The 14,974-nt window shown below is 40.3% G+C and overlaps 1 protein-coding gene across 6 annotated transcripts in view; it reads left to right on the top strand.

The window, feature by feature from the left end:
* The window catches only part of LOC126198472 (zinc finger protein 391-like), a 158,892-nt gene that overhangs the window by 66,000 nt on the left and 77,918 nt on the right, over positions 1–14,974 (top strand). For 3 of the 6 annotated variants that reach the window (XM_049934824.1, XM_049934820.1, XM_049934825.1), the window contains one exon: positions 6,905–7,108. The exons of 1 other annotated variant lie outside the window; for it this stretch is intronic. In XM_049934824.1, the coding sequence (XP_049790781.1) occupies positions 6,905–7,108 (204 nt within the window). Of the gene's footprint in view, positions 1–6,898; positions 7,109–14,974 lie in introns of all 6 variants that reach the window. 2 more of the 6 variants (XM_049934822.1, XM_049934819.1) reach the window with 2 other exon arrangements.

Raw genomic sequence — 14,974 nt, 5'->3', positions numbered from 1 at the left:
ATGTGAGGAGAGAAAGGTGGCAGGGAATGGGAGGGCATGTTGGGGAGGAGTGTCTGTCGGTTTGAAGGGAGAGACAGCAGGCGCATGGGACAATAATGAGGCACCAGTGAGGTCATTCTGGCCAAGTGCAGGGCAATGTTGTTCACGATGCACAATGATGTGGATAAGAGGGGAAGATAGGGCAGAGAAGAGGGATTCTGCAGAGAAGAGGTTGTGACTGCGGGGTAGGGTTTGAGGTGAATTGTGGGGCAGGGGCTTGTGGAGATTGAAGCCAAGAGGACAAAGGGACAAAGAATCCAGTGAAATTTTTTTAAGTGCATTATCTGAAAACTACCTTGAGCAGTTAAACAGAGAACCGACTCGTGGTGATAACATATTAGACGTTCTGGTGACAAACAGACCCAAACTATTTGAAACAGTCAATGCAGAACAGGGAATGAGTGATCATAAAGTGGTTACTGCATTGATGATTTCAGCCATAAATAGGTATATTAAAAAAGGTAGGAAGATTTTTCTGTTTAGCAAAAGTGACAAAAAGCAGATTTCAGAGTACTTGACAGCTCAACACAAAAGTTTTGTCTCAAGTACAGATAGTGTTGAGGATCAGTGGACAAAATTCAAAACCATCGTACAATATGCATTAGATGAGTATGTGCCAAGCAAGATCATAAGAGATTGAAAAGAGCCACTGTGGTACAACAAACGAGTTAGAAAACTGCTGCAGAAGCAAAGGGAACTTCACAGCAAACATAAAATAGCCAAAGCCTTGCAGACAAACAAAAATTATGCGAAGCGAAATATAGTGTGAGGAGGGCTATGCGAGAGGCATTCAATGAATTCAGAAGTAAAGTTCTATGTACTGACTTGGCAGAAAATCATAAGAAATTTTGGTCTTATTTCAAAGCGGCAGGCGGATCAGAACAAAATGTCCAGACACTCTGTGAGCAAAATGGTACTGAAACAGAGGATGACAGACTAAAGGCCGAAATACTAAATGTCTTTTTCCAAAGCTGTTTCACAAAGGAAGACTGCACTGTAGTTCCTTCTCTAGATTGTTGCACAGATGACAACATGGTAGATATCAAAATAGACGACAGAGGGGTAGAGAAACAATTAAAATCGCTCAAAAGAGGAAAGGCTGCTGGACCTGATGGGATACCAGTTCGATTTTACACAGAGTACACGAACGAACTTGCCCCCCTTCTTGCAGCAGTGTACCATAGGTCTGTAGAAGAGCGTAGCGTTCCAAAGGATTGTAAAAGGGCACAGGTCATGCCTGTTTTCAAGAAGGGACGTCAAACAGATGTGCAGAACTATAGACCTATATCTCTAACGTCAATCAGTTGTAGAATTTTGGAACACATGTTATGTTAGAGTATAGTGACTTTTCTGGAGACTAGAAATCTACTATGTAGGAATGAACATGGGTTTCGAGAAAGACGATCATGTGAAACCCAGCTCGCGCTATTCGTCCATGAGACTCGGAGGGCCATAGACACGGGTTCCCAGGTGGATGCCCTGTTTCTTGACTTTTGCAAGGCATTCGATACAGTTCCCCACAGTTGTTTAATGAACAAAGTAAGAGCATATGGACTATCAGACCAATTGTGTGATTGAATTGAAGAGTTACTAAACAACAGAACGCAGCATGTCGTTCTCAATGGAGAGAAGTCTTCCGAAGTAAGAGTGGTTTCAGGTGTGCCACAGGGGAGTGTCGTAGGACCGTTGCTGTTCACAATATACATAAATGACCTTGTGGATAACATCGGAAGTTCACTGAGGCTTTCTGTGGATGATGCTGTGGTATATCGAGATGTTGTAACAATGGAAAATTGTACTGAAATGCGGGAGGATCTGCAACAAATTGATGCATGGTGCAGGGAATGGCAATTGAATCTCAATGTAGACAAGTGTAATGTGCTGCGAATACACAGAAAGAAAGATCCTTTATCATTTAGCTACAATATAGAAGGTCAGCAACTGGAAACAGTTAATTCCATAAATTATCTGGGAGTAGCCATTAGGAGTGATTTAAAATAGAATGATCATATAAAGTTGATCATCGGTAAAGCAGATGCCAGACTGAGATTCATTGGAAGAATTCTAAGGAAATGCACTCTGAAAACAAAGGAAGTAGGTTACAGTACACTTGTTCGCCCACTGCTTGAATACTGCTCACCGGTGTGGGATCCGTACCAGATAGGGTTGATAGAAGAGATAGAGAAGGTCCAACGGAGAGCAGCGCTCTTCGTTACAGGATCATTTAGTAATCGCGAAAGCATTACGGAGATGATAGATAAACTCCAGTGGAAGACTCTGCAGGAGAGACGCTCAGTAGCTCGGTACAGGCTTTTGTTGAAGTTTTGAGAACATACCTTGACCAAGGAGTCAAGCAGTATATTGCTCCCTCCTACGTACATCTCGCGAAGAGACCATGAGGATGAAATCAGAGAGATTAGAGCCCACACAGAGGCATACCGACAATCTTTCTTTCCATGAACAATACGAGACTGGAATAGAAGAGAGAACCAATAGAGGTATTCAAAGTACCCTCCGCCACACACCATCAGGTGACTTGCGGAGTATGGATGTAGATGTAGATGTAGATGTAGATTGTGGAACTGCAGGGTGTGTTGTGGGACAATTGTTTGCGAGTAGGTGTCATACCCACACATACTGCTAATCTCAGACCACCTTCATGAACTAATTGCAAAAGAATACTTCCCCTCATCACCCAATATAATACTGGACTGGAACAACTACACCACATCCTATGTGAGGGTTTTGACTACTTATTATAAAGCCCAAAAATGAGGAACCTCCTGCTCGCAGTCTTTCCCATCTCTCCCACCAGCTGCCCAACCTATGAAATATCCTAGCGCATCCTTACACCATACCTCTCCAAACCTTCAGCCATGTGGGTCATGCAACTATGATGCAAGACCTGTGTTAATGCACACACTTAGCACATCCTGCTCCAGTCCCATCACTAGCGCATCCTGTGCCATCAGAGACAGCACCACCTGAGCAAGCAGTCTATCATCTACCAGCTGACCCTCCATTGGTGTAACATACTGCTCAGCACAACATGCTTGATTTCAGTTGTTGCTTCTCAATCCTTGACATCTGTATCCTTCCTCCAATCACAATCATTTTCTAACTTTCTTAGATGGGAATTGTCCTTGCAGCAAATTCTTCAACCCTGTAATTCTCGTGGCCTCAATCTCCTCTAACCATTGCCCCACACCTACCTCAACCCTGGCTAGTGATTCTAACTTCACCCACATCCTCCTCCTTCTGTTCTATCTTCCTCTCCAGATCCATGACTCGAAATCATTGTGCATGGCACACAAATCTCTCTGCCTATGACCAGAACAAGCTCAGTTACCGTATTCGTATTCTGTGCACAAGCATATGGTGCCAGTGTTTCATCTAGTGTTTGATCATTGTCTATTTATGATAATGGATTTTACATGCACACGTTTCAGTACTACAACATGGGGCTCCGAGAACCCTTCAGATGATAATGAGATAATTTGTAGTGTATTTATCCATGCTACATCACTTTATAAACTACGTTTTCACATCACACTGAATTCTGTGTATGTATTTAATGTGTACAAGTAGGGTAACTTTGAACCTCTGTACCTCAGAAATGGATCTAGATATGAAGAAAATTTTCAAAGTTGTTCAAGAGTGGGATCTTAGGAATAAATCATAAAAATTTCAGCCATTTTCTATGCATAGCTGTGTTGGAATCTGTGACGCAGTTCTGGTACGAAAAAATATTAAAAAAAACCATGTGTAAACTTATAATGCTTTATTTGAAGTATTAGGTAGTAACAGCAGTTGGGTACTGTGGGAGGAAGAGTAGTAGATTTTTTTGAAGTAGGAGTTTTTCTTCTAACGCACATATATAAAGTTATCTAAAAGTAATTACCATACATAAACAATTTGAGTAGACTAGCAGTAGTCATAATTTGTTATTAATACAGGGTGTCTCAGAAGGAATTGTCAGTATTCAGGGACATGACAGAAATGATCATTTGAAGTAGAAAAAGTCTATTAAACAGGGGCTCTAAATCGTATACTTTAAGAGTTTTGAACACTTTTTTAATAGAAGAAATGTATTTTACAGTTGTGAAGGATGAACAAATGGTTATCGCTCATAAGGTATACACTTTAGAGCCATTGTTTACTGGAATTTTTTAGTTTTTTGATTTGGTCCATTCCACCGCCTCTCAAAATATGGAAAGCAAAGAGCTTGGAGTGAAAGAAATTTGTTTCACACTATCAAATATGGAAAAGTGCTAATAGCTCTTAAGGTATGCATTTTAGAGCACATGTTTAATAGATTTTTTAGCTTCAAATGATCGAATGATCATTTCTCTCTTATTCCTGAATATTGACCATTCACCTCTGGGACATTGTATACAGGGTGTTACAAATAGGTACGGCCAAACTTTCAGGGAACATTCCTCACACACAAAGAAAGAAAATACATTATGTGGACATGTGTCTGGAAACGCTTACTTTCCATGTTAGAGCTCATTTTATTACTTCTCTTCAAATCACATTAATCATGAAATGGAAACACACACCAACAGAACGTACCAGCGTGACTTCAAACACTTTGTTACAGGAAATGTTCAAAATGTCCTCCATTAGAAAGGATACATGCATCCACCCTCTGTCGCATGGAATCCCTGATGCAGCCCTGGAGAATGGCGTATTGTATCACAGCCATCCACAATACGAGCACGAAGAGTCTCTACATTTGGTACCGGGGTTGCGTAGACAAGAGCTTTCAAATGCCCCCATAAATGAAAGTCGAGAGGGTTGAGGTCAGGAGAGCATGGAGGCCAAGGAATTGGTCCGCCTCTACCAATCCATCGGTCACCTAATCTGTTGTTGAGAAGCGTACGAACACTTAGACTGAAATGTGCAGGAGCTCCATCGTGCATGAACCACATGTTGTGTCGTACTTGTAAAGGCAATGTTCTAGCAGCACAGGCAGAGTATCCTGTATGAAATCATGGCGGTGAATCGAGGAAGTACAGTACATACTGACGAAACTAAAATGAGCTCTAACATGGAAATTAAGCGTTTCCGGACACGTCCACATAACATCTTTTCTTTGTGTGTGAGGAATGTTTCCTGAAAGTTTGTCCGTACCTTTTTGTAACACCCTGTATACTCTGCAGAAGTAACCAGCAGTGATTACTTCCGCCCGTTAATGTGTAACTTGACTCTTTCACATCCCTGAAGGCTCTCCTTCATGATGGAATTGACAGAAAACTGTGTTAATAAATGAGAAAAACTGAGTGTAGGTAGGTGTAAATAAGTGTACATAAAAGAAAAGTAGCTGAAGGCAGTCCTGTAAATGGTTAGCATATTTCTGTATATTTTGCTGAGAAAGTATATTGTTGTTATAAAACTGCTTTGTCCCACATCATGGAAAATGCCAATAACTAACTGTCATAAGTATGTTGCATATTGACCAAGCCTTAAATGTTTATGTTGGGAACTTCATAAGAGAAAAGTTGTATAGGGTTTCCCATGTAAAACTGGTATGCCTTGCACCTGATATTCAAGGAACAATGAAATAACTAAAAAAGAATAGATAATAGTCACATAAAAAAATATGTAGTTACTGTTTATAAGAAATGCTGGAAGTGGTGGCCATAGGCATCCAGGCATCGCTGACTTGGTGTGATGACATTACCAACAACATACTGTAATTTTGCAGGCATGATGACATTAATTTCTGCTGTAATATTCTGTTTGATTGTCTATTGTGCAAGGATTGTCAGCATACTCTTTGCTTTTTTGTCTGCCCCATAAATAAAAACCTCACAATATTAAGTCTGGGGACCTTGGGGGGCAGAGGCCTCTGTTGACAAGTCTCTATTCAGGGAACAAGTTGGTGATGTAGAGTTGTCTTGGTTGGAAATGGGAGTGATTGCTCCATCTTGTTGGAATATTACAAACAGCTTTTCTGTATCTGTTAGTTGTGCATAGAAAGAGTCAAATATCTCTAGATACCTGCTGCCTCTCTTCGAGGTAGAATTGGAGAATATGGGCTCAAAATGCACATGCTGGACGATGCACCCATCTTGTCTGAATGGAGAAGTTCTTCATGCAGGATATGTGGGTTGTCCTGCGACCAGTACCTGCAATTCTGGGAGTTTACATAATCTGACAAATGAAACCTGGCCACATATGACATGAATTAAAGCAAGGGATCCAAATAACTGTTAGCAATTGATGTTAACAACCAGTTACAATAATGAATGCTCTTTTTCCTGATCCTAACCTTTAACTCTCGCACTACACATCGTGATAGGCTGTTAATTTCATATCTTTTAGTACGTGATGACACATTGTATGACGTACACCTACCTGCTGCGAATAATTTTACTGATTTGTGGGGACTTCTCGTATTATGCATGCAAATTCTGTCCATAGTTTCAGGGGTCCTCACTGTTGGTCACCTATTCCTCTGCACAGTTTTGATGGATCCTGCAGCCATCCATTTCTTGCACAGATCTTGAATAGTGCTGGTCATGTGGAGTTTCCTACCAGGACACTTTGCTTGAAACATTGTTTACATTCCTGCCTTTATGTAACATTCCAAGATATCAGTTTGCTGTACCAATGCAAACTGCACCATTTCTGTAACAACTCAATGATATGAGCTTCTCACAATAACTGATGCATGACTCGCAGCTGCACTCAGCTTTCCAATAAAATGCAGTGTAGCTAATTTTTGAGACAGTGTTGCCACTCCACAAGCAATTCGACTAGAGATGATTAACTAGTACATGAGATGTACCAGTTTTATGTGGGACACCTTGGACAATATGTTTCACAAGCAAATCAGTTGTAATGATTGCAGTTTTAGTTACAGTGTGCAGCCGAGTCGATGGGAAAGATAATGAGGCAGAAAATGTGTTGCTAAAAGGAGCTACTGTCCAGTGTTCTGTTTGTTATAAAGAATGTAATGACAGAATTGATTTGAGAAATCATTTGAAAGAGGAGCATATATCTCATGGAATGTATATATGCAAGCAGTGTGGACATTTTTTTCCAAAGGCCCAGACATTGAGTAAGTAATTTAGATAAACATAACTTTATTTTCAGATTTTCTTATTATCTGATACAATTCCCATTTGGCAACACTGATTTTTATTTATTTATTTATTTATTTATAAATGACTGCTAGAAAAGTAATTGGAACAAGATTGATGTACACAACTTTCAAACTTTTCTTAACTATTAGGCTTTCAAAACAGTTCCTTCACTAGGAGAATTGGGAACTTAAGAAAATAGACTATCAAATTCTAAAGGTGGCAGGGGTAAAATACAGGGAGCGAAAGGCTATTTACAATTTGTACAGAAACCAGATGGCAGTTGTAAGAGTCGAGGGGCATGAAAGGGAAGCAGTGGTTGGGAAGGGAGCGAGACAGGGTTGTAGCCTCTCCCCGATGTTATTCAATCTGTATATTGAGCAAGCAGTAAAGGAAACAAAAGAAAAATTCAGAGTAGGTATTAAAATCCATGGAGAAGAAATAAAAACTTTGAGGTTCGCTGATGACATTGTAATTCTGTCAGAGACAGCAAAGGACTTGGAAGATCAGTTGAACAGAATGGACAGTGTATTGAAGGGAGGATATAAGATGAACATCAACAAAAGCAAAACGAGGATACTGGAATGTAGTCGAATTAAATCGGGTGATGCTGAGGGTATTAGATTAGGAAATGAGATGCTTAAAGTGGTAAATGAGTTTTGCTATTTGGGGAGCAAAATAATTAATGATGCTCGAAGTAGAAAGGATATAAAATGTAGACTGGCAATGGCAAGGAAACTGTTTCTGAAGAAGAGAAATTTGTTATCATCGGGTATAGATTTAAGTATCAGGAAATAGTTTCTGAAAGTATTTGTATGGAGTGTAGCCATGTATGGAAGTGAAACATGGATGATAAATAGTTTGGACAAGAGGAGAATAGAAGCTTTCGAAATGTGGTGCTACAGAAGAATGCTGAAGATAAGATGGGTAGACCACATTACTAATGAGGAGTTATTGAATAGAATTGGGGAGAAGAGGAGTTTGTGGCACAACTTGACAAGAAGAAGGGACCGGTTGGTAGGACATGTTCTGAGGCATCAAGGGATCACAAATTTAGCATTGGAGGGCAGCGTGGAGGGTAAAAATCATAGAGGGAGACCAAGAGATGAATACACTAAGCATATTCAGAAGGATGTAGGTTGCAGTAAGTACTGGGAGATGAAGAAACTTGCACAGGATAGAGTATCGTGGAGAGCTGCATCAAACCAGTCTCAGGACTGAAGACCACAACAACAACAACAACAACGACAACAACAATGGTTAGATGACTTAAAATTGACATACAAACCCAAGAGTAGTAACAGTGCACTACTAGTAATCCAAACATGGAACATGACATATAAAATTGCTTCAAAAGTACTGGTTTTAGTTGTAACAGAAATACACAGAAAGACAAAAGTAAGAGGAAAAAAATGGGGATCGAGGCAAAGTGAAAAAAAACAGAATAACAACACAAAAGTGTTTCCTCTTGTATTGTTCCTATTTCCTTTTTTTCTTTTTCTCAGTTTCTATCTATAAGTCTTTTTATCCATTTCTGATCAGAAGCGAAGTGGTTATGATGATAGACGACAAATCCAATGATTTGAGGCTCAATTCCCAGTTGGTTCTAGGATATTTTTCTGTTACTTTACACTTTTTTCACCTTTGGAAACAACTTGTAAACATGAGAAAAACCAAGATGTGCTACCATTCAGAGTCAGCATTAAAACCTGGGGCTCCCTATACAGACTGGTTAAGTCATGTCAGTGGTTGGAGGAAGGCAACGGCTTACCACCTCCAATGGGGCCACTCTTAGTAAAGTATTGTAATGTTCAAACAAAACTTTGGATTGATGTCAACCTTATTTTACTTCCTTATATATATCCATTTATCCTTACTTTACTTTTTACATTTTTATGTCTTGGTGAGTTTGCAGCCATAGTCTCTAATCTTTGTCGTCTTTTGCAAAAATTTCAGCTCAGTATTGGGTGATGTGAATTGCTGGATTGTTACTCAGCCATAAATATTCTGGGGTGCACTTACAAGAACTGTTAGGACAATCTGATGTGTGTGTGCCATATCCTGCACCTCAACAAAATTGCAGAAAATGTCTGTATCATCTTGTAGCCCCCGCATTGATAAGTTTGCCTTTACTGGTGCAACACCTGTTTGTTGTCTGCTGTGGGTCTTCCAAGTTTGCTAGTCCATTTGGGAACCTGTTGATTCATGCAAATGCAAACACACACACACACACACACACACACACACACACACACACACACACACGATCATAGCTTCTGGCAGTTGAAGCCAGATTATGAGCAACAGCTGCGGTGCATGATGGGAGATGTAACTGGGTGGGGTTCAGGAGGAGGCTGGGGCAGGGAGAGAGAGGGCTAGCAGGGTAAAGGTGGGTGATGGTGAAGTGGTGCTGGGAGCATGCCGGGACGAAGTGGAGAGAGGTTAGGTTAGACAAAGGGTGGGGCAGAGGGGGATGGGGGTTGCGGAAAAGGAGAGACTGGATGCATGGTGGAAAAGAGCGCTTGTGTAGTGCTGGAATGGGAACAGGATAGTGGAATGGAGACGGGAGGGGCTAGATGGGTGAGCACAATGACTAACGAAGGTTGAGACCAGGAGGGTTACAAGAATGTAGGCTATATTGCAGGGAGAGTTCCCACCTGCACAGTTCAGAAAAGCTGGCGTTGGTGGGAAGGGTCTGTATGGTACAGGTTGTGAAGCAGTCATTGAAATGAAGGATGTTATGTTGGGCAGAATGCTCAGCAATAGGTTGGTCCACTTGTTTCCTGGCCACAGTTTGTTGGTGGCCGTTCATACAGACAGACAGCTTGTTGGTTGTCATGCCTACATAGAATGCAGCACAGTGGTTGCAGTTTAGCTTGTAGATCACATGACTGATTTCGTAGGTAGTGCTGCCTTTGATGGGATAGGTGATGTTTGTGACCAGACTGTAGTAGGTGGTGATGGGAGGATGTATGGGACAGGTCTTGGATCTAGGTCTATTACAGGGACATGAGCCATGATGTAAGGGATTGGGAGCAGGGGTTGTGAAGGGATGGAAGAGTGTATTGTGTAGGTTTGGTGGACAGCGGAATACCACTATGGGAGGTGTGGAAAGAACAGTGTGTGGGACATTTCTCGTTTCAGTGCACAATGAGAGGTAGTTGAAATCCTAGTGGAATGTAATTCAGTTGCTCCAGTTTGTAATACATTGACATGGTAGACAGGACCTGTATTGATTGCTCTTTGACAGGTTCATAATTTTTGCCCTGTGGAACAAGAACAAAATAATCTGTGTAAAGGAAATACTTCATGTTTCTGAGTTTTGTTTGCAAATATGTGTAAAAATTGAGTAAGTTGGTCCCAGTACTCTTCCCTGAGGCTGACTATTGAACTGACTTCTCCACCCACTTTTTTCTTTATCAAAATGTATATAAAATTTTTTGTTCTCAAGAACTGACTGGATGCCTTGAGCCAAATGATAGTCTTTGAAACTATTGTACACCTTGTCCAGTAAGGAGCCACCACAAATATTACTTTTGGAATCGGATATACCCCGGTCAGTGCTGACTTTTGCCAGTGGCAGATCTTTCCACCACTGGGTGAAAATAATAACAGCATGAACGTCCAAAAATGCAAGAAATGGTCCTTCCCAGAACCAACACTTGAATATTCCATTGCTCCTAATTTAGGTACACTAGAAATGTTCTGTACTCAGTTGTTCCTATTTTTCACATTTGGTAAGTAGGCTCTTTTTTTCTATCTCAGATATTGATAGTATTCTTTTTTCAACATAATTTTGGTCTTCAGTTCCTTCAGCTCCTGAAAATGAAAATCCACATTTGTGTTTTTGCATAAAATGGTTTGAGGAAGTTCTGGATTCAACAGCATTAAAGTTGATTGTAATTTGGAGGTTTCATGATGATATGTTTGTACGAGGGTAATCCCAAAAGTAAGGTCTCCTATCAGGGTGTATACGATCTGGGAGATCTGGGAAAAACCCGAGAATTTTTTCGTCCGAGAGAAAACCGGGAAAAACCCGGGAATTTTTTAGAATTCCGGGAATTTTTCATTGTTTAGTTACCAGTTAAATTTTTGTGATTTTGACTGGTAATAACCAATACGAAGGATATTACTGTATCCTGCTTCTGCAGAATAATACTACAGCAAAAAAACATGAACGAGAGGAAAAAAAACGAAAATAAAACTTAAGTTGCAAAGGAAATGCGCCATATACAGCAACAAAACACAGTGCTCATACAAGCGTCTGCCAACCAAAGTGTGTCAAAGGCTTTAGGAAGAATATACAGTGCTTCCTAACAACAAATTGCCTTCAATGAGCGTGACGTGACAGTGTTTTTACATTAGATTCATTTGGGCAGTTGCGGGCGAGCTCTTGCGCATGCGCAGTTGAGTCGCATCTGAGTAGTAATTTCTCCCGCTTCTGGCTACAGAAGTGTCGCTGGGTGCCACTATCTAGTATTGTCCCTGTTCGGAAATATCATAGATCCAGGGCTGATGCACAGAGCAGTCTGAGTTGTAGTGGGGAGGTGGGTAGTCTCCACGTGACCTGTGTTTACGTTTAGTGATTTTGATGTTTCCTCTTCGTTTATTGCTCTCACATTAAATGAAAACAAAACGAATTTCTGTGGCCAGGGGCTACCAAATGAATTAAAATACGTTCGCATAATTACGGAAGGCTAACATATGTTGTTAGTTTCAGGTTTTATTTCCACCTTTCTGACAGTCAAACATTAATCGCCTTGCAGAACAATGAAGTTATTTTTGTCGGTTTGCTTAAGAGATTTGGCTTTTGCACTGAGGCAGTCAATCTATTTGAAACGAAGTGTTTAATTTCACACTGTTAGCTAGTTTCAACTGTTCGCTGCATTTCAAGTGCACGTTTTCCATCTTCTAGCTCGTATGGCATTATGCCATAATAAAGAACCAATCATGAGATAATGCAGTACTGGTACTCAAGAAAATTTACATCCGAATCTGGACATACGATTGTCCACTTTAAGGCGAATTATGCATTTTAGTATGGTTCACGAAATTCCGATGCTCTTGAAGTATCCTTTGGTGTCTTGTTTCTCTTATGACATAATGCAAGATCTTTTAATGTTTTACACGTACGAACATGCAGGCGCAGTGACACCTGTTATCTGGCACTCTCTGGCAACTGCTGAAACGAACCAATTTCTAACAGGTCACGGGAAAATATTGCGAATGGTGGTTTGAAAAGTATTACTTTCAAAGAAAATTTCCTTTTACGCAAGACGAACTATGTGAGAGAATGTACGATGAATTTCTTAAATCACAGAGCGTTTGACTCATTTAAAAATCAACTCTTTGAGGACGACCATCTAGAAGAATTATGAGCCCAGAAGATCAGACATTTACGTCGTTATTAAAAATTTTACTGGCACATTTGTGTGATGTATCTTAAAGTGTAACGCGCGCAAAAAGATCAGCATTATATGTGGAAGCTTAGCTTCTCTTGCAGCTTATTAATCTTAGTGACCAATATTATTTGTGAAAGCTTTGTTTTTCTTGTAGCAACACTATGTATATTAATTTAAACCATTAACCTTTCTTCTTTGTGTGTTCGCGCTACTTAAGAGTGATCTTGCTATTGACTGACTACATCACATGTCCTATGCTGTCATCAGATGGCGAGATCACGTGACATGAGCTATGACTGGCTTACAAAAGCGCGTCGCAATCTCGATTTCATTGCTTCGGAAAGTAACATGAAGTGTTTGGTGGAATTCGAATTTATACCTCCGTAACACGAAAAAATGCAGCGTACCTGTTGCTGCACATTAAAGATCTTTCCAAACCTTGATCCCCCTCCCTGCGTTTCATTTTCTACAGTGCTGGCAAATTCTACATCTGTGTAGAAAACCATAAACATTCTGTCCGCAGCTCGTGGTCGTGCGGTAGCGTTCTCGCTTCCCACGCCCGGGTTCCCGGTTTCGATTCCCGGCGGGGTCAGGGATTTTCTCTGCCTCGTGATGACTGGGTGTTGTGTGACATCCTTAGGTTAGTTAGGTTTAAGTAGTTCTAAGTTCTAGGGGACTGATGACCATAGATGTTAAGTCCCATAGTGCTCAGAGCCATAAAAATTCTAAGGATTGATAAGTTTTACAGCGCCGAGGAGAAGTATTTGTCACTTGATACGGAAAAAGTGTATTTTCACCCGGGAGAAAGTGTATTTTCAACCGGGAAAAATCCGGGAATTTTTTTTTCTTGTCCATGTATACACCTTGCCTATTTTTTTATAAGTACATAGACCTGTTTATTTCTACAGTGGTTTACCACAGTTTACAGCTTGTAGATTTAGCTATTTTTCGACATAATCACCATTTCTGTCGATGCGTTTTTGTAGATGCTGTGGCAGTTTCTGTATGCCCATGTCATACCAGTTCGCCGCCATGCTGTTCAGAAAGTTATGAACCTCTTCTTTCACCTTGTCGTCAGAGCTGAATCGCTGGGACCACAATTAACGCTGACAGGTACTGTGAGTCTCTGAAAAAACGCAAATGGGCAATTCAGAACCGGAGAAGAGGAATGTTGTGCAAGGTCATACACATTCTCTATGACAACGCTCACCCACACATCGCTCGGCAAACTGTTGCTCTCCTGCAACAATTTCAGTGGAACATAATCATCCACCCACCCTATAGTCCTGACTTGGCGCCCAGTGACTATCACTTGTTCCCTAAATTAAAACAATATTTGGATGGAAAGTGATTAAACTCCGCCGACAAGGTGAAGAGGTTCATAACCTTCTGAACAGGATGGCGGCGAACTGGTATGACATCGGCATACAGAAACTGCCACAGCGTCTACAGAAATGCATCGACAGAAATGGTGATTATGTTGAAAAATAGCTGAATGTTCAAGCTGTAAACTGGTGTAAACCATTGTAGAAATAAACAGGCCTACGTACTTATAAAAAAGTGGGAGACCTTACTTTTGGGATTACCCTCGTAATATGATCAGATGTCATGACATTATTCGCATTTTGTATACTCCTGTACTCTATCATTTCGAATGCTTTAACATGATTAGAAGATGTGACCATAGGACATTATGTCTTTTGTATAACCACATAATAGAGCTGGAGTTACATGAGCTCAGTTCATACCTTTTTTTTCCACACACAAGTTGACCTCAGAGTGCTAGAGCATTGAGCATGTAGCACTGAAGTCATTTATTCCCAATAATGGTACCTCTACAAGCCTTTCTTGCTTTCTTTACAATAAATGTTTAAGAATAATTTGATTTGATCTTATGAGTAACTGTTGAATCAAGAACAGGAGAGTACTTAACTGTACAACGTGTCTTATATACGTTGCCTATATTTCTTTAAAATTAACTCAGATAAAAACAGAGTGTCTGTCGTCCACTGGTTAAAACAGCTGCTTTTCTTGTCCATAGATAACCTGCTCTTGCAGAACGCATATGTTGGTGGAATACTGTGCTACTCTACTGAGGCCTGGGAAAAACTTGAAACATGACTCTGGAGTTATGCACAAATCTGCCATGTCTTAACATTTTATTTCTTTGATAACATAAAAATAGTGGCCTCTATTACTTAATATTTTTGGAATTTTGTGATGAGGGTAGCTGTGAAAATGTTCGATAATCTAATGATGGTGATTGTTTTCATCTGGATAAAGCTTTAATTTAACTGCTCTAATTTCAAGTAAAAGAAAATATTTTTTGAATAAAACAGGGTAGAAATTAGCAGGTTTTTTCACTATTAATTAGGGTTATGGTATGGGATGTGAACAGCAAACCAGGTGCAGGTACTTTTACAGAGGACAGTATTGAATTGC

Source organism: Schistocerca nitens, chromosome 8 (assembly GCF_023898315.1).
Source record: "Schistocerca nitens isolate TAMUIC-IGC-003100 chromosome 8, iqSchNite1.1, whole genome shotgun sequence".
NCBI classification, from domain to species: Eukaryota; Metazoa; Arthropoda; class Insecta; order Orthoptera; family Acrididae; genus Schistocerca; species Schistocerca nitens.
The sequence above is the reverse complement of the archived record's forward strand: the minus strand, read 5'-3'. Positions and strand labels throughout refer to the sequence as shown.